At 38.2% G+C, this 23,550-nt stretch overlaps 2 protein-coding genes across 3 annotated transcripts; one reads left to right on the forward strand and one right to left on the reverse strand.

Annotated features, from left to right (window-relative positions):
• The first annotated feature begins 14,237 nt into the window (after positions 1–14,237).
• LOC107489120 (LEAF RUST 10 DISEASE-RESISTANCE LOCUS RECEPTOR-LIKE PROTEIN KINASE-like 1.5) lies at positions 14,238–16,784 on the forward strand. Its single transcript, XM_016109888.3, has 2 exons — positions 14,238–15,635; positions 15,715–16,784. The coding sequence occupies exons 1-2, from the start codon at positions 14,361–14,363 to the stop codon at positions 16,321–16,323; spliced, it is 1,884 nt and encodes a 627-aa protein (XP_015965374.1). The 5' UTR covers positions 14,238–14,360; the 3' UTR covers positions 16,324–16,784.
• Positions 16,785–17,389: 605 nt separating this feature from the next.
• LOC107489121 (uncharacterized) lies at positions 17,390–23,465 on the reverse strand. 2 transcript variants are annotated; one of them, XM_016109889.3, is made up of 13 exons: positions 22,987–23,463; positions 22,796–22,894; positions 22,154–22,255; positions 21,415–21,558; positions 20,806–20,900; positions 20,595–20,724; positions 20,407–20,511; positions 19,377–19,483; positions 19,237–19,288; positions 18,243–18,332; positions 18,068–18,152; positions 17,932–17,996; positions 17,390–17,812 (listed from the first exon to the last, which is right to left on the reverse strand). In XM_016109889.3, the coding sequence occupies exons 1-13, from the start codon at positions 23,233–23,235 to the stop codon at positions 17,726–17,728; spliced, it is 1,410 nt and encodes a 469-aa protein (XP_015965375.1). In that variant the 5' UTR covers positions 23,236–23,463; the 3' UTR covers positions 17,390–17,725. The 2 variants fall into 2 exon arrangements, 1 of the variants encoding a protein (XP_015965375.1); XR_001592084.3 differs by lacking the exon at positions 17,390–17,812 and having other exon boundaries at positions 17,940–17,996; positions 19,193–19,288; positions 22,987–23,465.
• Positions 23,466–23,550: the final 85 nt, after the last annotated feature.

Below are 23,550 nucleotides of genomic sequence, written 5' to 3' on the forward strand. Positions count from 1 at the left end.
TCCTAGTTATCCTTATCAATGATGATGAAAATTGAATCTTAATTCCACTTAGTTAACCTCTGCTGGTGCGAAGGAAGGTAAAGTGGTTAATTAGTTTGATCTTCAAATCCTAGTTAATTCCTAGGAAAAGATTGGGATTATAGAAGTTCAAGCTAATTAGCAAAGATAGCGATTATCGATCACGTTGAGTTTGATAACTCAAGAGTTACTGATTTCCTAACCAAAGCCAAGAATATGGAAAGCTAAATTGAAATCATAAATATCTGCCTCAAGTAATATTCATTCAAAGCAGTAAAATCTAACATGGAAAAATTTTATAAGCCAATTGGGCAACATAAATCAAACACAAATAAAAGTATCAGAGTAAATAAAAGTAGAAGAGAAACATAAATTATTGAACCTGTTTCTGAAGAAGAAATAAACCCTAATTTCTAAAAATTCTAATCTTAAATCCTAAGAGAGAAGAGAGAGCCTCTCTCTCTAAAAACTACATCTAAAACCTAAAATTGTGAGTTATGAAAGCATGTTGAGTCTCTGCATGTTCCCTGACTTTAATCTGTGTTTCTGGGTCAAAAACTGGGTTGAAATGTGGCCCAGAATCTCTGCCAGCGACTTTTGTAATTCTGCAGATTGCGCACGTCATGCGTCCGCGTCATCCACGCGTTCGCGTCACTTAGTATTTCTCGTACCACGCGTGCGCGTCCTTTATGCTTTCACGTCGTTCGTGCAGCTTCCAATCTGCGCGGTCGCATCAGGCACGCGATCGCGTCACTCTGATTTCTTCCATTTCACGCGGTCGCGTGAGCCATGCGATCGCGTGACTTCTCGCTGGTCATCTCCTCAATTCCTTGTGTTCCTTCCATTTTTGCACGCTTCCTATTTATTCTCTAAGCCATTCCTGCCCTATAAAGCCTGAAACACTTAACACACAGATCAAGGCATCAAATGGTAATAAGAGAGGATTAAGATTAGCTAAATTAAGACCAAAGAAACATGTTTTCAATCATAGAACTAAACTAGGAAGGAATTATAAAATCATGCAAATCCTATGAATAAGTGGGTGAAAAGTTTGATAAAACCACTCAATTAAATACAATATAAACCATAAAATAGTGGTTTATCAACCTCCCCACACTTAAACATTAGCATGTCTTCATGCTAAGCTCAAGGAAACAAAATAAATGAGTAGGAAAAAGTAAGACTCATGCAATGCAACCTATGAATGTGAATGCAACTATATGCTAAAATAATTCTACCTACTTGGTGAAAAAGTAAATAAATCCTTCAAGAATAAATATGAACTAGACTTCACTAATTCAAATCACAAAATACAATATAAATAACTTTCAAGAAGAAGATAGCTCATGAAAGCAGGGAACATAGAATTAAGCACTGAACCATCACTCGTAGTGTATATCACTCTAATCTCTCAGGTGTATAGGGTCAATTCTCTCAATTCTCTATTAATCTTGCTTTCTATAGCTTGCTCTTCATCTAACAATCAACAAAAATTTAATGCACCAATACACAAATCAAGAGGTCTTTTAAGGGTTGTAATGGGGTTAGGGTCAAGGTAGGATTGTATTTGGCCAAGTGGACTAAAATTTGAATCCTTAATTAACATAAACTTTCCACTTAACTTAAGACAATCCATTTAATTAAAATACAAAATCTAACTTCCCATTAACTGTATTTTCTACATATTCATGCATCCTAAATTTGAGTACAGTACATATGTATTGATACCAACACTTACTTTGGGGCATTTTGTCCCCTTTTATTATTTGCTCTTTTTTTTTCTTTTTCTTTTTCGTTTTTTTTTTATTTTTTATTTTTCTCAATGCATATCATTAAAGTATTGAATGCAATAATATATGCTCAACTATTATTTTGCACATTTTTCACTAAAATATACAACACCCAATTATTCAAACCAAATATTTTCAAACCCAACTTCCCCACACTTAAATCATGAGCACTTTTACTAGTCTAAGCTAACCAAGGATTCAAATTAAGGACATTATTGTTTTCCGCTTAGAGTTAGTAATGAGCTAAAGTAAAGAACAAGGGGTAAAATAGGCTCAACATAGGTTTGCAAAGGATAATAAAAGATAAGGCCATATGGGTATGTAAGCTCAGTGAAACAAGGCCTCAATTATATAAGTGCATGCATACATCAAATGATGGAAATATAGAATTAAGCAAGACAAAGATCACAATTTTAGAGAGAAAAACACACATAAAAAATAAACTATTGGTTGATAGAATGCAACCAATCAAATAGGCTCAAAATCTCACTGGTTTTTGTGTGTTCGAGCTCTAAACTATGTTCTAAAACAATATTTCTTCATACAAGTTTTTCAAAAAGTTTTTAATTTAAATTAGTGAAATACTATAAAAAGTTTTCTTGAAAAAGAAAATATTACTTCAATCAAGTGGTAAAATATGCACAAAATTAAACTGTAATGCAACAACGAAAAACAAAAATTGGTGTTAAGAAGGGACTAACTGCCCCGTGGAGATCGGTATCGACCTCCCCACACTTAAAGATTGCACTGTCCTCGGTGCATGCTGAGATGTACAGGTGGGCGGGTGTTGTGGTTCCTCAGCCGATGCTCGTTGTAGAGTTTTTCTCTTTACTCTTCCCGGTGGCCAGCCTGAAAAAGAGAGAAGAGAAAGGGACATGAAGTCAAAGGGATAGAGCAAGGGAGAGGGCAGTACTAGTAAGAATCATGCCAAAATAAAGAAGAATGTCGTTAACACATGGTCGCGACTCCATGAAATTAGGACAGTAATGAAAACAGGGCATGATAAATTGAGGCAATTAAATGCAAGATGTTTATTGGCATGCTGGCAAAGGCATGAGTAGCGTAAATCAAGCATTAAAAGTCATAATGTATTATTAGTCGTGAGAAACTAACAATAACATTTGTATTGACAATTATATTCAATTAATAGAATATTGGAACGGGTGTTGTGAAAAGCAGGCATTAGAGTAGAAGGATAGAAGATACTGAAAAACAGTGTATAATGCCATATGGGCATTTTCACAAACACTTAGCATGCATGGTAAATAAGTTATTGAATGCATTAAATTGAACATGCAAGCAATCCTTTAAAAATAATATATAATTGTCAAACAATTCACAAAAATATAGAAAATAATGACCCAAATAAATTTCTAACACCAATGAAAATAATGCAATGAATGAAAGAATGCAAATAAATTAAATAAAATGAAAGAAAAGAAGAATGAGAAGTGAAAGAAAAGAAGAAGAGGTAAGTAAGAAAGAGGTAAGGAAAAATTAGGATTGGGGGAGAAAAGATAAAATTTTGGCGTGGATCAGGATAAGCTGTGCGGCGTAAGCGACGCGGACGCGTGGGGGACGCATTCGCGTGACTTGCGCTTTAAGTTAATCGACGTGGTCGCGTCAATCACACGGACGCGTGACTCGTTTTATGCGACTGGCGCGAGGGCAGCCTCACGCCCGCACAACTTTCTGTTCAAAAATCTTATTTTGCCAAAATATGGGTGACGCGATCGCGTGGGTCATGCGATCGCGTGAGTGGCCAATATTGGGATATGACGCGGACGCGTGGTAGGGATTGTGCATCTAGCACTAATCCAGGACCACTCCAGCATAACTTTCGGCTATGCACTCTTTTTTACGTCGATTACCAGGTCACGCGGCCACGTGGGTGACGCGGACGCGTGGGAGGCATGTTTCGCATGTGACGCGGTCGCGTGGGGCGATTTGTGCCACGGGCATGCCTCCAGCCACGCTCTTGCGTGACTCTCTGTTTGATTTATCATTTTCTCTGAGCCACCTGCGACGCGGTCGCGTCGGCGACGCTGTCGCGTCGCGGCTTCCCCTTTTTTTTATGTAGAATGCAATGCTAATATGAATGTTATGCAAAACTCTAGGTTCAATAAATAAAATAAAACTCGAAAACAAATAAAACTAAATAAAAATGAAAAAAAGGAACGATCATACCATGGTAGGTTGTCTCTCACCTAGCATTTTTAGTTAAAGTCCTTAAGTTGGACATTTAGTGAGCTCCCTGCTATGGTGGCTTGTGCTTGAACTCATCCAGGAATCTCCACCAATGTTTGTATCTCCAGTAACCTCCGGGGTCCCAAACTAAGCATGTAAAGCCCTTAAGAAGCTTCAAACAGATTCTTAGGCTCCCGGGGTGACAAATGTCAGAGTAGATTCCAGGATCCCAAATCTTGCTTGTACACCCATTTTTGTCGGGATCTGTATTTTTCCAGCTGGGTGATAAGTAATTTGAATTCTCACTGCAGCAGCCAAACAACTTCCTAGACCCATTCTGTTGAGCTTTACACCAACCTTTGCGTTTAAACTTAAAGCTTCCAACCATAAGGAACCTTGTAGGACAATTCTTACCACTGACCATCTTCTTCTTATTCTTAATGCCACAAAGAGCTCTAAGCTGACCATCCATCTCCAGTAGCCCATATTCAAGTGGAATTAGAAAGCTAAGGGATATGAATTTTACCCACTTGAATGTTGTGAAGGATGATGGTAACTTAGGGGGAGGTGTTTCTAATGAACGTGCAAGCTCCATTCCCTTGTGCTCTTCTTTGACATCTTCCACCTCTTTGCAAGCTTCTTCAATATCAACCTCTTCCTCTTGGTGGCTTTCTTCTAATTTAATCTCTTCGTTATTGCTCACCAAGGGCATGGGAGGTTGTGCCTCTTCTTCTTAAATCTCCATCTCTTGATTAACCTCTTCCAAGTCTTCTATTATGACATGCCTTGTAGGTTGTACACCCTCCTCAACATCAATTTCAAATACCTTGGAAGGAGGCTCTATGTCTTGACATTTCCATAGAGGTTCAGCATCTCCTAAGTCTTCAACCACTTCTTCTTCTTCAATAATTTCGGCTTCTTCCACTTGTTCCAGTACAAATTCATGCTCTTTACTATCCACCGGAGTTTCTAATGTCACCTTCATGCTACGTTCTTCACTAGATTGTCCACATGAAGCCATGGGGGTTCCTTGAGTGTCTGAACGTCAGGAAGCCAATTGATTTATTGCTTGATTCAATTGATGAAGGGTTGCTTGAAATCGATCCACTATTTCCTTGAGACGATCCATTGATTCTTGTTCCGCTTGGGTATCATAAGTAGGACCATAACGCTCTTGGATTGATGGATATGGATATGGTGCATGTGGAGGTGGTGGTTCTTGGGAGTAATTGGGTTGGAATTGGGGTGGTTCTATATATGATTCATATGGTTCATAAGATGGTTGGTATGGTGGATGAGGGTTAGGGTCATATGGAGGTGAATGGTGAAAATGGGCTTGTGAGTATGGTGGTCCAAAGCTATGTTAAGGAAGGGGTTCATAGGCGTATGGTGGTGGTTGTTGATAATCAAAAGAGTGCTCATCATAGCCATTGCCTTGATATGCATCACAGAATGGTTGTTGATAGTCCATTGGAGGTGGTTGTTGCCATGAGGGTTGATCAATTCCTTATGGCTCCTCCCATCTTTGATTGTTCCAGCCTTGATGCCTGTTCTCATTGTAATTTCCTCTTCCTACAACACAATTGTAACCAGACTCATAGCCAAATGGGTGAGAGTTCATAGTAGTAGAAGAAAATAGAAACAAAAACTAAGAAAAAAGAAATTATTTTGAAAAAAAGATAAGATAATATTTTGAAAAAGATATAATTTTTGAAAAAAAAGATTTGAATTTTGAAAAATAAGATAAGATAAGATAAAAAAATTTTAAAATCTGAATTTTTTTTGAAAAATATTTACAATAACCAATAATAAGGCACACGTTTGCAATTCCCCGGCAACGGCGCCATTTTGAAGAACTCATGATTGATGGTTTAGAAGTATAGTAAACATTCGTTGTAAGTATAGTTACTAAACCAAGCAATCAACCTTTCTTACAAACGTTTTGGTTGTCACAAGTAACAAACCCCTAAATAAATTGATAACCGAAGTATTTAAACCTCGGGTCGTATTCTCAAGGAATTGCAGGGAGGTATGTTCTTATTATTGGTTATGAGTTTTGTAAATTGGGGGTTTTGAGAATGATGAACGAGTATGATAAATAACAAGTAAAATAAATAAATGACTGTAAAATAAACTCTTGGCAAGGTATGAGAAATTGGAAGTCCTATCCTAGTTATCCTTATCAATGATGATGAAAATTGAATCTTAATTCCACTTAGTTAACCTCTGCTGGTGCGAAGGAAGGTGAAGTGGCTAATTAGTTTGATCTTCAAATCCTAGTTAATTCCTAGAAAAAATTGGGATTATAGAAGTTCAAGCTAATTAGCAAAGATAGCGATTATCGATCATGTTGAGTTTGATAACTCAAGAGTTACTGATTTCCTAACCAAAGCCAAGAATGTGGAAAGCTAAATTCAAATCATAAATATCAGGAATACCTCAAGTAATATTCATTCAAAGCAGTAAAATCTAACATGGAAAAGTTTCATAAGCCAATTGGGCAACATAAATCAAACACAAATAAAAGTCTCAGAGTAAATAAAAGTAGAAGAGAAACATAAATTATTGAACCTGTTGCTGAAGAAGAAATAAACCCTAATTTCTAAAAATCCTAATCCTAAATCCTAAGAGAAAGAAGAGAGCCTCTCTCTCTAAAAACTACATCTAAAACCTAAAATTGTGAGTTATGAAAGCATGTTGAGTCTCTGCATGTTTCCTAACTTTAATCTGTGTTTCTGGGCCGAAAACTGGGTTGAAATGCGGCCCAAAATTTCTACCAACGACTTTTGTAATTGTGCAGATTGTGCACGTCACACGTCCGCGTTGTCCACGCGTTCGCGTCACTTAGTATTTCTCGTACCACGCGTGCGCGTCGTCCATGCTTTCGCGTCATTCGTGCAGCTTCCAATCTGCGCGGTCGCGTCAGGCACGCAATCGCGTCACTCTGATTTCTTCCATTTCGCGCGGTCGCGTGAGCTATGCGACCGTGTGACTTCTAGCTGGTCATCTCCTCAATTCCTTTTGTTCCTTCCATTTTTGCACGCTTCCTCTTTATTCTCTAAGCCATTTCTGCCCTATGAAGTCTAAAACACTTAACATACAGATCAAGGCATCGAATGGTAATAAGAGAGGATTAAGATTAGCTAAATTAAGACCAAAGACGCATGTTTTCAATCATAGAACTAAACTAGGAAGGAATTGTAAAATCATGCAAATCCTATGAATAAGTGGGTGAAAAGTTTGATAAAATCACTCAATTAAATACAATATAAACCATAAAATAGTGGTTTATCACAGAGCCTTGAACTTCTTCAAGAAGTTGGACTCTATAAGCTTGATACAAAACATATGGAAAGCTCTAGGAAGAGACCAACCTCCGTTACTACGAGCAATAACTGAACTGATGGAATCGTGTTAATCAAAACTAAGGCCCACACTATCACGCGTTACTACATGTCGCAAGTTACTACAAAAAAGTGCCACGCCTCAAAGTTTCTCTTTCCATTATCGCAAATGCAATAGGCATGATATTGTTATTACCATCCTGTGAAGCTGCAACCAACAAACAACACTTTTATTTTTTACACAAATAAGTCTTGTCTACCTTTACTACTGGCTTGCAATGTATGAATGCTCTAATATAAGGGTAATAACTCCAGAAGACTCGATATAGTACACGGGTATTAGGAACCAAGTTATCCCCCTGGTACGCAGGCATTGTTTCAAAATGAATTATTGTTGATAGCTTATTGTGACTTATGACCTCAATCCATATAGACAAAGCTTCATACGAAGCTTTCCAACCTCCAAAAATTGACTCCACTGTCTTTTGCTTTGCTAACCATGCTTTGTGATAACTTATGGTGTAGTTAAACTTCGATTGTACTTCACAATGATTGATTTCAACTTTATAGATGGGTCAACTTCTACTAACAGCTTTATTGTTTCTGCAATTGTGTTAGTATCCAGCTTTGAATGGTCTTGAGAAACGGTGGCCCTAGTACAAGTGTGACTACTTCTTGCACATTTTGCAAGCTGGTGTGGAATTTATAATCCACAAACTAACTGGCAAGTACATCGGATCGTACCAAGTAATACCTCAGGTGAGTGATAGTCGATCCCACGAGGATTGATGGACTAAGCAACAATGGTTGGTTAAACTACTTAGTTAGGCAAACAGAAAATAGTGTTTGGAAGTTCAAAGGCATTAAACAATAACTCAGAATACCAGAGTTTGAAGACAGGCAGGTGAATAAGTTGGGAATAAAATATGAAGAAAACAGTTAAGGTTTCAGAGATATCTATTTTCCGGATTAACTTTTCTTACTAACTATTTTAATCATGTGAGATTTAATTCATGGCAAACTATATATGACTAGACCCTAATTCCTTAGACCTTTCTAGTCTCCTCTAAAATTCATCAACTACCAATTCCTTGATCAATTAATTTAAATTAGAGGGTGATGATCAAATTCCAGTTTATATGCCACAAGAATCCTAATTATCTAAATATAAGGGGATTATATGTTAGGTATCCCGTTAAATACAAACAATTAGAAATTCAGGAGAATATGTTTTCAAGCTGTTGTTCAAGTAAAGAGCTTTTCCAAGTTATACAAGAACTCAATTAGAAAAAAGGTCATACTTCCGTTCCACCCAATTTCATAAGATAAAGAACAAAAACAATTCTTAAATTTATAAATCAAAACATGAATTAAAATAGGAAAATAATACTATCAATCCATATAATAGACAAAGCTCCTAACCTTAATAATGGAGGTTTAGTTGCTCATGATTCAGAGAAGAAAACTAGGATTGTCAATTGGGCTAAGGTGGAATGAAAAGTTAACTAATGAAAATCCCCTAAAAAGGAAGTTTCTTTCTCTTTTATATCTAATCCTCATAAATTTAAAATCTAATTTCTAAAAACAAAAATAATATCTTTTCCTAATTTAAAGATAAACATAAAGTTTTAAATCAGAATTAACTAAATAATCAGCAGATCTTTAATTGATGGATGGGGACCACTTGCTTTGTAGGGTCCACGCTTAACTTGGGAAGTAACAGAAAGTGTTCCCCTGAGTCCTCCATTCTGCAGCCTATAATATGTGTTTCCTGGGCTAAAAACTAGGTCAAAAATAGCCCAGAAATCGCCCCTAGCGTTTTCTGCGTTTTCTGCACGTGGCGCATGTCACGCATATTGTTAGTCACGCGTACGCGTCGATGGTCTTTTTCGCATGTCACGCGTACGCGTCAGGTACGCACACGCGTCGCTGCACAATTCTCCAAATCACCCGCACGCGTTGCTACTCGCTGATCATCTCCTTTAATTCTTGTGCTCCTTCCATTTGTGCAAGCTTCTTCTCCATCAAATCCAGCCAAATGCTACCTAAAATAAATAAAATTACACGAGACTCAAAGTAGCATCCATAGTGGCTAAAAGATAATTAATTCTTGATTAAACTCAACAATTTAAATGTAAATTCACTAGGAAAAGATAAGAAAGATGCTCACGCATCACAAGCCCGTATAAGTCAATCACAACATGCGCCTTATTGTGTACATTTATCATAGAATGTCGTTGGTTCTGACTCATACACCTAATAATCTACATTTCTATGGATGGTATAATCTTTCATCGCCTTAATCACTGGCTCCCTAGAACTGAATTCCATTCTCACTGTGAATTCACTATCTGCCATAACAGGAAGCTTTGCCACAATCACACCATAAAATAATTATTTTGATAAATAATAATTAAATACATGTCTTAACAGTAAAAATCTATCTATGAATTATAAATCAATATTTTTCGTTATCCAAAATATAAATAAAAATAATTCATCAAATACTATTTAATAATTAATAACCATACAAAATGCGAAATAATAAATTAAAAAATATACATAAATACTTAATAAATAAATATTAAAGAGGTAATTATGTACTATATTTTAGCTAAATAAATAACTATTAAATATTTGTCTTAAAAGTCAAAATTTACGTATAAATCATAATTTATAATTTAATAAATAAGTTATCAAATGCTATTTAATAAATTATATTTTACAGATCACATATATTAGTCATGTACCCTAATTGATCTACAACATTAATCTATTATACAAATATTCAAATTGAATACTTGCACTTATATATTGAAAAAATTCTGGTATATGCATGGCCTCCAAATTCAACCAGCTCATGAAAGTAGGCTCTTCAAAGAGAAAGAACAAGAGAATAGGATTTTAAAAGATCTCAAACTTGAGAGACAAAGAAGAAGTAGAGAGTTCGACTAATTAGGGTTACAACCGTTAATTCAAAATCGGACAGTTCAATTTTTTTCGTTAATTCAAAAGTTACCAATGTTACAACAATGTATAATCTCTCTAACGTCCATAATTCAGCATAACACACATCTAATTTTCATATAAAAAATAGGCTTATATCATAGGCTAAAGAATTTGAATATGGATAAAATAGTTGAGTAATACCCAGAATGGAGCTTTTTGGTATATATACAAGTGGGTGGATGTAGCAGAGACTGCAGTACAGCACGCAGGTAATGTGCTGAGTCAGCACGCAGCATGCGTGATTGACACGTGGCTTCAACCAAGAAACAAGCACTGCCATGTGGCGGCCATCGATGCAACACGCATCCTGCATGATTGCCACATGGCGTCCATCCGTGCAACACACATCCTCTATTAATTTTGAATAGTGTAATTCAACAAACTCGCACGTTTGCAAAAACGTAAGAAATCAAAGTATCTTGGTCCCTTCTCCTCTTATGAATTGATCCAGAAGTCGGTTTTGAGTATCAAAATTCTGGTAAATCGTTGATTCATCTAGTGTCTAAATATATGATTTATTTACGAGTTTACTAGATCGAAAATTTTCCATTTTTGGTGTTAAAAAAAATTATAGATCCAAATCCAATGTCACATTCAGTAAAGATTTATGATACATGTATAGGATGTACTCAATGTGTCCGAGCCTGCCCCACCGATGTATTAGAAATGATACCTTGGGACGGGTGTAAAGCTAAGCAAATAGCTTCTGCCCCAAGAACGGAGGACTGTGTCGTTGTGACGGACGCTAATTGCATCGCTTTGCAACACAAAACCCGCAAGATGAGTCTTTTGCCTATAAAATTTGGAACCCATTGCTATTTTGTTGCATTGCAAGAGAGGAGTTGAGTCCTTTGCGAGGTGTTTTTCTCTGCTGTTGATGTCATGGAGGGCACTGCAAATATAGTGGTTTACCATAACGGTGAATTTTGTCATGGCGCTCATCCGAGCAACATATTATCGGTTGAATGAGCTCTTTATGCGGAAGAGTTCCGAGGCTTACCAACGCAAGCGTGCCGGATTTACTTACTCTGAGTTTGCCACTTAGCGGATAGAGTCAAATATGCAGCATGCAGAAAACAGAGTCGCGCATCGGTTTGATCAAAGAAACGAGGTATTTGAGGTGCGCGAAATGCCAAGCGAATAAGTGTTAATAGTTGATCTTGCACAGAGGAAGTGCGACTGTGGGCATTTTCAAGTGAAGCGACTTCCATGTCGCTATGTTATTGCGTGCTGTGCTAACCAATGCCTTGATTGGCAGGTGTATGTCGGTGATGTGTACAAGATGTCGCAAATTTGCAATGTCTAAAGAATTGAGTTTGTCCCATTGGGCGACACAGCGACATGGCCTGATTATCAGGGACCGACGATGGTTCCGAATCCCGCCCTGAGGCGAACGTCAAAAGGTCGCCCCAAATCAACTCGGTATTTAAATGAAATGGATTCACAGAAAATGCATGGTCCACGGGTATGCCGTCTTTGCGGAAAGCAGGATCATAGTCGTAGCAGATGTGCACAACGTGATAGACCGAGTGAGGGTTGGTGGCAGTGATGGTTCATAGGGTTAATTTATTTTTAAGTTAATGTAGATCTAAGTTAATGTATTTCGTCATGGTAATGTATTTTTAAACATAATACCAAGTTCGAATGAACTAAACATGATTGCAACTAATACAAACATTACATAATACTGCAACTAATACAAAGATTACATAATATCGAGTTTGAATGAACTAAACATGATTGCAACTAATACAAATAGTAAGTAGACTAAGTTCGACTAAACAGAAGATTAGTCCAACTAATCAGCTCACAGCTTTTTCTTAAAAAACCGCATCGTCTTGTTCACTATCTTGTCAACAGTTGAAGGAGTAAACCTGTTCGGTGGCCGAACATCTGTTCGTAGGTTGTACTGATGGCCGACTCCCTGTCCCTCTACTGGACCTGACCCACCTATGGTTGGCAGAGCTGACGAACCAGGGATATACTCGTCAACAACCTCCTGCTGTGTCGGTGCATTCAAGTCAAAACCGCTCGGATCATTGGCTGGCAGATTCATACGACCGTAATCAATCTCAACATGCGGGTCAATGGCACCACTCGCTCGACTATCGGGTGTGGGGGTACGATGGCTTCAACAAGCCGATCCGTCCACTGATGCCCGCTGTGACTGCGACGAATACTGTGGTGGCGCTGCATCAAATACATCCTCAAGAGGAGCACTACCCTGAAGGAAACGATGGATGATCGCATCATCTGTATATTGCTCAACCTATGGTGAGAATACGGGAAAGTCTGCAAACTCAAAGTCCAGATGCACATTCTCGTGCTGAGGCAGACTGTGGTGGCTGTGGTGTCCGTGATGGCTGTAGTGTTGCCCTGGCTGTGATGGCTAGACTGTGGTTGTTCAGGAAGTGGTGGGGGATAATATGATCTTCCGGAGACGTATAATCAGAGACCATATTAGACATACTAAAGTTACCTTCAATTTGAACCTAACCCTTGCACATTCTCGTGCTGAGGCAGACTGTGGTGGCTGTGGTGTCCGTGATGGCTGTGATGGCTGTAGTGGTTGCCCTGGCTGTGATGGCTGGACTGTGGTGGTTCAGGAAGTGGCGGGGGATAATATGACCTTCTGGAGACGTATAATCGGAGACCATATTAAACGTACTAAAGTTACCTTCAATTTGAACCTAACCCTTGCACTCTCCAAAACCCTTTACCACCCACTCTCACACACAACAAAACTCTACCATCCAAGCCTCACTCAAAAACAGCAAACACATACACCCAGCAAACCCCAACCCTCACTACAAAACTCCACCGCACAACCCTTCCTCACACAGCAAACACTCACACATAACAAATTTCCAGCACCCCAACCCTTTTATACATGGCCAACCCCTACTCCTTACTCACCAACCTCGCATGCATTTATTCCTATCACTTCTCGTTGCATGTGTTGTCTCCTGTATGGAGACGCCTCGAGAAGCAGTAGTCAACACACACCATGCGTGCTGCTGGGAGGCTGCCATGTGGCCTGGAGCAGCCTGCATTGCACAGGCAACGTGCAACCTGTAAGCTGTTTGGGAGCAGCCATGTGGAAACACGCAGCCTGCGTGTTGTTGTGATGCTTCCACGTGTTCAGTACTTTACTGAAAATCTCTGCTAAAGTTGTCTCAGAAATGTGCAGAGAATCTCTGCAAAAGTACCATACGTGTTGAAACATGGCTTGATACGTGGTGAATTTCTGCTGAAAAATTCTGTTAAAGCTACTACGAATATCTGTTAAAGGTATCACGCAGGCTGCGTGTTGCCAGTGTAATTTTAACGCATCCACATTCTTGTAAAGCACCCTAAACACCAATATTAAACAAAACCACCGTTTATTTTTCTATATGTAAAATAATTGGCTCATTTTTTTGGTTATTGGAGGCTAGACCAACTTGTGAGGGCAGCTTTTTCTGACTTGTGCTATAGAGAAGTCGGACCATACGAGTTATGTTTAAAAGAAAATATCATGGACAAATCAGATGGTCCAATTTGTAAGGAAAAATTTTGAAATTTTAGAAGAAGTAAATCGAACCGTCTGTGTTGTATAATTTTTTTTTAATAAAACAAAAATTAAATTGGATGGTTCGAATTGATTATTATATATATATTTTTAAATCGAACCGTCCAATTTATCTAAAAACACTTGCACCGTCCGATTAATAATTCTCTGACATTATACATCTATAAAGCATATCACCATTCTCCGTAATAAAATTAAAAAGCGAAAATAATTTCTGTATATTGTAACTAAATTGAATTGAATTTATCGATAGTAAAATAAAGTTGAAAAGTTGTGTTACCGGGGCCTGTGCTTGATATAGACTAATATATTTATTTTTACGTCCCTGCTACACGTGACCCTCTCAAGTCTCAAGTCTCATTCTATTCTTTTCTTTTTACCCTTTCTCTCTTCCCTCCCTTCACTCATCAATAGCCATAACCAGATCTCATCTCACCATTCATGAATCCCCACCTCCATGTCTCCTCCATTTCCGTTTTCTACCTTTTCTTCTTCTTCAGCTTCTTCTGCACACCAACAACTTCCCACACGGCTTGCTCATCCACAAAAACACCATGCCCTCCATTCGCTTCCACCCTACCCTTACCGTTCCCATTCTCCTCTTCCCCAGGCTGCGGCCACCCTTCCTTCCAACTCCGCTGCTCCACCCCCCACTCCTTCATCTCCATCAACAACCTAACCTTCTCCATCCTCACCTACAAACCCAACACTTCCTCCATTATCCTCTCCCCTCACAACAACAATACATCATGCCCTTCAACCCACTTCCTCTCCATTCCCAACCAACCCATTAACCTCTCCGCCTCTCCTTTCAGAGTCCTAGACGCTTCATGTGCCCGCCTATTCTTCCTCCACCCATGTTCCCCTCCAACAAACTGTAACCGCTGCTCTTGGCAATGCAACCTCATCAAAAACCCGAACCTGCTCCTCCCTGACTGCGGATCCATGCATCGCTCAGCTTCGGACTCCGAACCTACCTGCCAAACCGACCCCTTAGGATATCTCGACAAGATGCTATCTTTCTCCGGGATCGAACTCCAATGGGACCAAGCTCAAGACCCTTACTTCACCAGCTGCAAACAATGCCGAGGCTTCTGCGGATTCAATACTTCCGACCCCAACAAGAACTTCATCTGCTTCCATTCTGAGTCCACCATCTCGCCGCCGTGGATCCCCAAGGGCAAGTTCATCAAGGCCAACAGAACCGCTGTGTTGACCCTCGCTGTTGCGTTGACCACACTGTTAATCGTTGTGTCAATTGTTGCGTTTATCAAGAGGAATGCTGGTGCGTGGAAACAGCCATTCTCAGAGGAAGATCCAACCGCCGTGTTCCTCCGCAACAACCGCAGCCTCCTCCCTCCGGTATTCACCTACGAGGAGCTTGAGTCCTCCACGAATGGATTTGACCCCAAGCGCAAGATCGGCGACGGCGGGTTCGGCTCCGTCTACCTCGGCCAACTCCGCGACGGGAGATTCGTCGCCGTGAAACATCTCCACCAACACCACAACGCCGCTGCCGGAAAAGCGTTCTCCTCCAAGTCCTTCTGCAACGAGATCCTCATCCTCTCTAGCATAAACCACCCCAACCTCGTGAAGCTCCATGGCTACTGCAGTGACCCAAAAGGGTTGCTTCTGGTCTACGACTACGTCCCTAACGGCACCCTCGCCGACCATCTCCATGGCCGTAATAACAGAAAACTACATCTAAAATGGCAGGTAATATAAGATGAGATTTCGCGTTATAATTGCAGCATAAGAAATTTCTATGCGTTATGACCTGGATTTTGTGTTACAGGTAAGGTTGGAGATGGCGCTGCAAATTGCAATGGCAATGGAGTACCTTCACTTTGCGGTGATGCCGCCGGTGGTTCATAGGGATATAACTACTTCCAATATCTTTGTGGAGAAGGATATGAGGGTGAAGGTCGGTGACTTTGGTCTCTCGAGGCTTCTGGTGTTGCAAGATAAAACGGCGTCGTCGGCTGGCTCAACGACAACGACCGGGAACAACGGGTGCGTGTGGACGGGGCCGCAAGGTACGCCAGGGTATTTGGACCCGGACTACCACCGGTCATTCCGGTTAACCGAGAAGAGTGACGTGTACAGTTTTGGCGTTGTGCTTCTTGAACTGATTTCGGGGCTGAGGGCGGTGGATGCAAAGAGGGACAAGAGAGAGATGGCGCTAGCAGACATGGTGGTTTCGAGGATCCAAATGGGACAGCTTGACGAGGTGGTGGACCCCGTTCTTGCGGCGGATAAGAAGGCCGTGGGTGACGCTGTTGCGGCCGTGGCGGAGCTGGCGTTCCGATGCGTGGCGGCGGAGAAGGATGACCGGCCCGATTCGAAGGAGGTTGTGCAGGAGCTAAGAAGAGTGAGAGGCCGTGCTGACGTGGCAAGGGAGTGAGTGGGGACTTGTGGTTGTGGGCACATGTGGAAGGTTTGACTCTTTTGATGGAAGGTGACCGTTTTTGAATGGCTATGATGATATGAACATTATTAAATTATTAATTTTAGTTGTTGCCACGTCATAGTTGGACTCCTAAGTCACACGCACGAGGGTCTTGTTTGACCTTGTTTAATATGACGCTTCCATTGCTTGTGGTAAGTGGTAACATATGGGGGAAAATGTCAGAATGACTCCGTACGGGTACGGCTAGGGTTTTGGTTTGGGGATTTAAGATTTAAACTTGGTAAAGGTTGTTGGAGTTATTGGACTGAAGAACGAGTGGCACACATTCACTTCTTAGGCTTATATTCATGGTAAATATACTCATTAGCTTGTACTAATGTATAACTCTTGAAATACTTGTAGATCAATCTTCGTTTCTTTCTTGAATGAAGTAATGAACTATATTTATAGGATAATTTTTGTGTTCTTATGCGAATTACTTATAATCTTGGTTATCTTTAGGGAAGGTTATGCTTTTCTGTTGATAAAGACTGGTAGGATATTGACAAGTAGGTTAATTTTGCGAACAGCATTTTTTTTCCCTTTTAAGGTTTTAGGTTGTTGCTGTGGGAACTCCGAACTCGTAACACTTAGAGAAGACATTGCCATTGAGGTGGAGTTTCTATATTGGTGGGTCGGAGTTAAAAGCTTTAAAAGTCTTGTTTCCAAGCTTTTCACGTCAACGAAAATGGACTTGTTTTAATCTTTTTCCGTGATTAGCGGTTTCAATTCCTCACTAGAAATTAGACAGTTGAACTCCCACCTTCGTTCTCTCTGTGCCTTTTTTTTTGTTTGTTTCATTTTTTGTAGTTATCCCCTCCAACTTTGTCAAGCAAAGTCAATGTGAAATGGCACGAGCCACCAAAGTGGCATCCAAATTCGCAGAGATAGTCTAAAGCAAACGCATTTATTGAAAGCGCCCGAAGAAAGTAAGAAGCTAAAGTAATTCATCCATGATTAGTTACATTCATTTATTTACTTATTTTAATGCAGCCTGGCCTTGCGGAACATTAAGATGCAATTGAAGGGGAAATTTCGCATTGGTGGGGATCAAACCCCACCGCAAGCCTGTATTCCTTTACATTTATTTCATAGAGAATGTTATGATACAGTTATGATACACAACTTGGGGTATCATGCCTTTAAGGTAATCTAGTGGTATAAATTTGGTGTATGATATATGATAATGCATCATGTAAATTTATACCATTAAATCACTTCGACATGATACACCAAGTTTAATCTGATGGATCTAACACATTGCCTTATTTTACATACTTGGTTACCACTACAAGCTACAAAACAACTTGTAGCATTTGTGCAAGAAACGGATACGATATAATTGTTACTTGTTCCTTTAGTTGAAATAAGATTCCTCCAATGCCTTGGCCTTCGCCTTTGCATGTTCAGCTTCTGGCCTGTTTGCGAGTTTGTACGCTCTCTCCTGAATAAACGAAACAGAAAACAATAGCAGCAGTTTAAGAATTCTGCAAGAGAAGATGTTGTATGCACTGTTCTCAAGAACCACGAACAAAAAGGATCATGGACAAGGGTTAGACATGCCAGCATTCGCCAATATAAGGGGATGCCTTCCCTCTTCTTGATTTGCTTTTCGATTGCTTCAATGGCTGTGTTAAAATAAGATTGGAGTTAGAATAGCTGATGTTTTTGAACAATTCGAGAAGCTTCAGATGTTTACCCTTCATTGCTTCTTCAGCATTCAGCAACATGCTAAACCAAACATCATTGAATACATCAACTTGTTCATCAGATGCCCCAATTATCTTCACAGGTGTAAGTGCATTTGTTATCAATAATTTCACAATAAGCAAAAGGGAAAGCCACTATTCAGATAGAGGTTTGATCTGTACAACCTTATAATCCATGGCATCAAAATCTGGACCTAGTAATTCCACTCCATGTTTGTCATTACCTGTTCCATACGCATAAACTGCTTCTGCAAGCTAAGTTAAACAAAGAGAAACGGAGAGAAAAATTATCATAAGCAAACAATAGCGTTAACAAATTTTGCAGTTTATGTATATGTAGGTGTTTTAGCCACATACATATCAATTTTGTAATGCTTTGTAAACAATCAATCAAATATGTGGAGATGTAAATAGTTAAAACTGCTGCACTTAACTTTTCTATTACTCACAAAAGTCATCAACGCAGGACAAAGCTATACATGGGCTTATTAGAAATTCAAATCCAACAATCATTAACTCTTCTCATTTTTAGAGTAATTGAGAACCAAAGAATTACAATCAAAGTATAGGAAATATTTATATGCTCTTAGAGCCATATCTAATGAGTACTTCAAAACATTTACACCGCTTATTTATAATTTTTTATATAGTACTTATCCTGCTTTTAATTAACTGTCCACTTGAAATTTTATTTTTCCACAAAAAAAATTGTCCACATAGGCATAGCAAATTAATTGTATTTTTCTAGTTATACCCCTTAAGAAATGAACGAAAGAAATAAGTGGGTAAAATAATTATAGTAGTTAAGAGGATTCCGGATAATTTTCTAAATTAGTTTTTAACACCAATACATTTCAATTATTTTTCTTAATTCAAGTGAACATTTAAAAGTAGACAGTTTATTAGTAAAACACAGGGATTAACTTTTTAAAGTATTTTAAATAAAAATGAGGGGTTGTATATGTTTTGGAGCATGCATTAAATGTGCTCCTAGAACTTTCTCAATAGTACCCAACTAATTGTTCAAGGAAAAATATAAATGTGAGCTGAAGGGCTGATAACCGCACACCTAAAAAGGGATAAGAAAAAAAAAATGAGCTGTGAACGGGGCATACTATATAGATTTTGATAATTCATGGAAGCAGCAACCGGAGCATACCCTCATTGCTCTCTGCATTGATTGTTGTTTCTTTATATTCATCCTTGAAACCCTAACAATAAGAAGATAACATGCCATTTTTATCTCATATCCTATTGTAGTGTCTCAAATATTTTTTGGGAAAAATAAAACATTTCCACCTTTCTTTCAAACCCTTAAGGAGATCTGCTGCTTCAGAAAATTTTCCAGATTTTGCCAAAGCCCACACTGTCAATACATCAAGGTGCCACTCTAGATACCAGTTTGCCTGAAAAGATTTAGCATAAAGCCGTAAATACGTAAATTGCTCAACAAAAGATTTCCAATTGATTACCTTAAATGGAAGAATAAAATTTCTCTAACATGATATTCGAAGCCTATGAAGCACAAATATTAATATAATATGGACACAATGCAACACAATTACAGGAATACTAATACGAGATGGCAACATAATAGGACATGATCACCTTTACATAAATGTGCAGAAATTACAAGATATGATGCAACTTTAGTATAACAAAAAATTGGTAAAGTAGTTGACATGAAACACCAAATTTTAACCAAAAGAGAGTAATACTAATCTTAGGATTAATATTTTTTTTATTTCTCACGGTATCTCCCAACTCGGAAGGCCAATAACTAATCAGTCACAAATCTGAGCTCCATTTAAGGATTTGTCACTGCCAATTGGTTGTTGCATATACAAGGCCGGATTCGAACTCTCGACACTTGCTTAAGCGGACAAGTGAGCTAACTACTCTATCAACCCAAGTTGGTTATCCTAGGATTAATATAAATTAATAAACACAATAAACTATAATTATTTGATTGATTATTATGTAACATCTACTCATTTATTAACGGAAGGTCTGAAAAATCAGTATGAAAAATACTAAACTATTACTAGAAGTACCTAAAATATCTACAAAGTATCCAACACTACACATCAACAACACGGACACAGTGACTTGTTTGAATTGTGAAGTATGTGAATCGTAGCATGAAGCTTATACAGAAACTATATCAGAACCAGAACATCTACCATAGATTATCATTTCCAGTTGCACATCATTACATCATACGCATCGTAATTCCAATTCCTTCACTCATATAATATGCACTTAAGCCGACCCCACTTAGTGGAATAAGGCTTTGTTGTTGTTGTTGTTGTATATAATATGCACTTACTTGATCGGTTAGGCATTCAGCAAGCACCTTGAGACGATTATCAGTGAGATCTGATTCACCTCGTACATACAACCGCAAAAGCAAACCCACGGCATTCAAGTAAACCTATGATCAGACAATTAAAATCCACATCAACAGAAAGAAAATGAGATGCATTTAATAGTTATAAGCAGAAAAAAATCACATACCTCTGCGCCATGGGCATCAGTTTTGTCTAACTCCTTCCATATATGATTGTCATATACTTCAAGCACTCTTTGGTTTGGTGCACTACCTTCTAAGTAACAAAGGGCTACATGCCACCAATTGTGGGTTAACCTGGAAGAGTGGTGATTCTTTATATGAGTAACAATATGGGAGATAAAGACTTTGTCAAAATGAATCAAATCAAATTCTTACATAAAAGATGAAAGAGAACTCCATGATGGTGAACATTTTTCCATGAAGTTCACAGCTTCTTTAAAACGGCACTCGTATTGAAGAACATGGCAAAGCTACACAACAGAATTCAAGTATTTTACTACTTACCCCATAATTTATGAAAAAGTACTTGTTAAAACATATTTCTGACTGCAACATATATTAATAAATATTATTGTCTGAGTCTGAAACTGGAAGTTGATAAAACTCCCCAGTCCAGGGTAATTGATTGACCTTTCTCTAAAATTTTGTTGCTGCTTTCATTTATTTGACTCATCAAATATATTGCTGGGTGGGGGGATGGGGATTTCTGAGACATTACCCTAGATGGATGGAAGATGGACGGAGACAAATCCAAAATCTCAATGATTAACTAGACAACTTGAAAGAGCACATGATTTGTTTGATGGTGTTCCCTTACATGATATACCAAGGGATTGGCTCCTAAAAGAACTTAATTGTTACTTTCATATCTTTGTGAGGATGAGTTATCATCTTTTGTATTATGCAGTATTCTCAAAAGATATTATTATGCAGTAATATTAGTTGCAATGCATATTCCAACATTTAATAAATACGTTGACCTACAGCATGCTGTGACCAGCTGTCTTCCTCATTGATGTTGAGTCCCCTTTTTGCAGCTTCCTCAGCATCTCTCATTTTTCCAAGCTCCAATAAAGGAAAAGCAAGCATGCCATATAAGTAGTTTTCTCCTTCATTTTGGGGCAGAACCTGTAACATAATAAGCTACTCAAGCATTCCTTCAATAGACAATAATAAGAGTAAAATTCAGATGAGAAGAATACAATGTTCCCAATCCTTATGTCTGGTATAACACTGAAGTTTGGATAACATATTGATGATGAATGAAAAATAGAAGTTAAATGAGGCATCTTTTTAATATTTTGATTGAGGCATTTGTGCTGATTCTAAATTCCCACTTCCAAGTGGTATTTGAATATAGGTGGCAAAATATTTCTCAAATTTAAAAACTCTCATCTTACAGCAATTTCAATATAGAAAGCAAAAATATGGAAATCATGTTGTGTAACACTATACTTTTCTGCACTGCAATTTAATGGTTATTATAGTTACATCATTTTAGTCCTCCATTATATACATTTAATATTTAAGCAAAAAAATCTTACATTAACTTTTTAATTTTTCAACTTTTTGCAAATAATCTTTTTTTTTTTGGTTGGATTTTTGCAAATAATCTAGAAGACAAAAGTGTATTACAAACAAAACAGTATCTTTCTATGGCAAAGAAAAGATCTGTTTGTACATCAGCAGATATTAACGAAATATTATCTGATATGAAAGGAACCTGATTAACAAGTGAGAAAGACAGATCAGGCCGACCCATATAGAAGCACAAGATTTGTGCTCTCTTTAGTGTAACTAGATCCTTTGGAAACTCTTTTAGAACCTTCAAAAACCAAAAAAAGGTTGCATTAATCAGTTGAATAGCTATACAGACGAATCTCAAAGCAGAGAAAGTAATTCGAGTGGCAAAAACAACTAAGGCATTCAATATGCAACATGCATTATGCTCCCTATTGCCCATTTTAGGGAGAGAATTTTAGCAATAGCCAAATACCAAGCATCCTGCTTCAATACCAAAACTTTTAAAAGCTAATCATCTATTTATTTTCACCTTAGCCTAATCCCTTCTCAGATTAGTTTGTGGTTTGCATCCTTTCCTATACTCACTATGCAGGTCACACAGTTGTCACCAAAATAATCAGCAGTGTTAACCTCTTATGTATCAACTGTAGTTCCTATTTTTGACATTTCATCCACAATTCCATAGCATGAACCAAAGGATTGTATGAAAACCTAGATTCTATATGATCCAATTTTTGGAGCGAAGAATAAAATTCATTTAATGAATCTCACAAATACCTGATATTAGATGTAATACATAAATAAGTAGCAAGTAACTAATTCAAGGGAACCTAAGTGTTACCTTAGAATGCAGTTGAAGAGCCACATCATCATCTCTCTCTTCAGATATCAAGTAATTAATGGATTCAAAAACTAGTTTCTCATAGAATGTAGCATTTTCCTGCCACAAGCAGAATTCCAATTCCAAGTATTGAGATAAATAAAAAAGAAAGGAATTGAAGAAAAAGAAGGAGAAGAGAGATTACAACTTACAAGGTGCAATTTGGCGGAGAGAAGACAAGAGGAAGCTCGAAAAGGGTCAACGGATAGAAGGAAATGAGCGGCTAAGATGTTAGCCAGGACACAGTTGTTATCATGGTCCAGCGCATCAAGAATCACACACCTATCTCTGCCATAGCTCATCACCTGATGGTAGTAGGAGTTGATGGCGGAGATGCAGGGCTCAGATGAAGTTCGAACCTCGTAACCCCATCTGACGAATTTCACACCGTCTCCTTCCATGTATGTTTCTTCCACTCACTCGCTTTCGAAATCTAATCTGATATGTGAAGAATTTGGAGTTTAATCAGGGGGCACAAGAGCATCACTCTCACAACGACACGAAGCAAGCAATCCTCGTGCGTGGACTTTCATACTTCACCTCAGGGATTCAGGAATCAATGTAAACATCAATGTAAACATTTATATGAAATCAGAAAATTTGGTAAAATGAAAATGAGAATTTGAACTAGGTAGTATTTGATTTGCTTTGTGGTGATTTAAATGTGTCTAAAAGAAAAAAAAAGTCATTTAATATTTTTAAATGAAAAATTAGTA

The sequence above is a fragment of the Arachis duranensis genome, chromosome 5, assembly GCF_000817695.3.
Source record: "Arachis duranensis cultivar V14167 chromosome 5, aradu.V14167.gnm2.J7QH, whole genome shotgun sequence".
Taxonomy (NCBI): domain Eukaryota; kingdom Viridiplantae; phylum Streptophyta; class Magnoliopsida; order Fabales; family Fabaceae; genus Arachis; species Arachis duranensis.

Excerpts from the sequence above, each read along its gene's own strand:
- LOC107489120 (XM_016109888.3), top strand. The coding sequence starts at position 14,361 with ATGAATCCCCACCTCCATGTCTCCTCCATTTCCGTTTTCTACCTTTTC. Across the intron at positions 15,636-15,714 it reads AACTACATCTAAAATGGCAG|GTAAGGTTGGAGATGGCGCT; the intron begins GTAATATAAGAT and ends TTTGTGTTACAG.
- LOC107489121 (XM_016109889.3), bottom strand. The coding sequence starts at position 23,235 with ATGGAAGGAGACGGTGTGAAATTCGTCAGATGGGGTTACGAGGTTCGA. Across the intron at positions 22,895-22,986 it reads TCTCCGCCAAATTGCACCTT|GAAAATGCTACATTCTATGA; the intron begins GTAAGTTGTAAT and ends TGCTTGTGGCAG. Across the intron at positions 17,997-18,067 it reads TGCTGAAGAAGCAATGAAGG|CCATTGAAGCAATCGAAAAG; the intron begins GTAAACATCTGA and ends ATTTTAACACAG.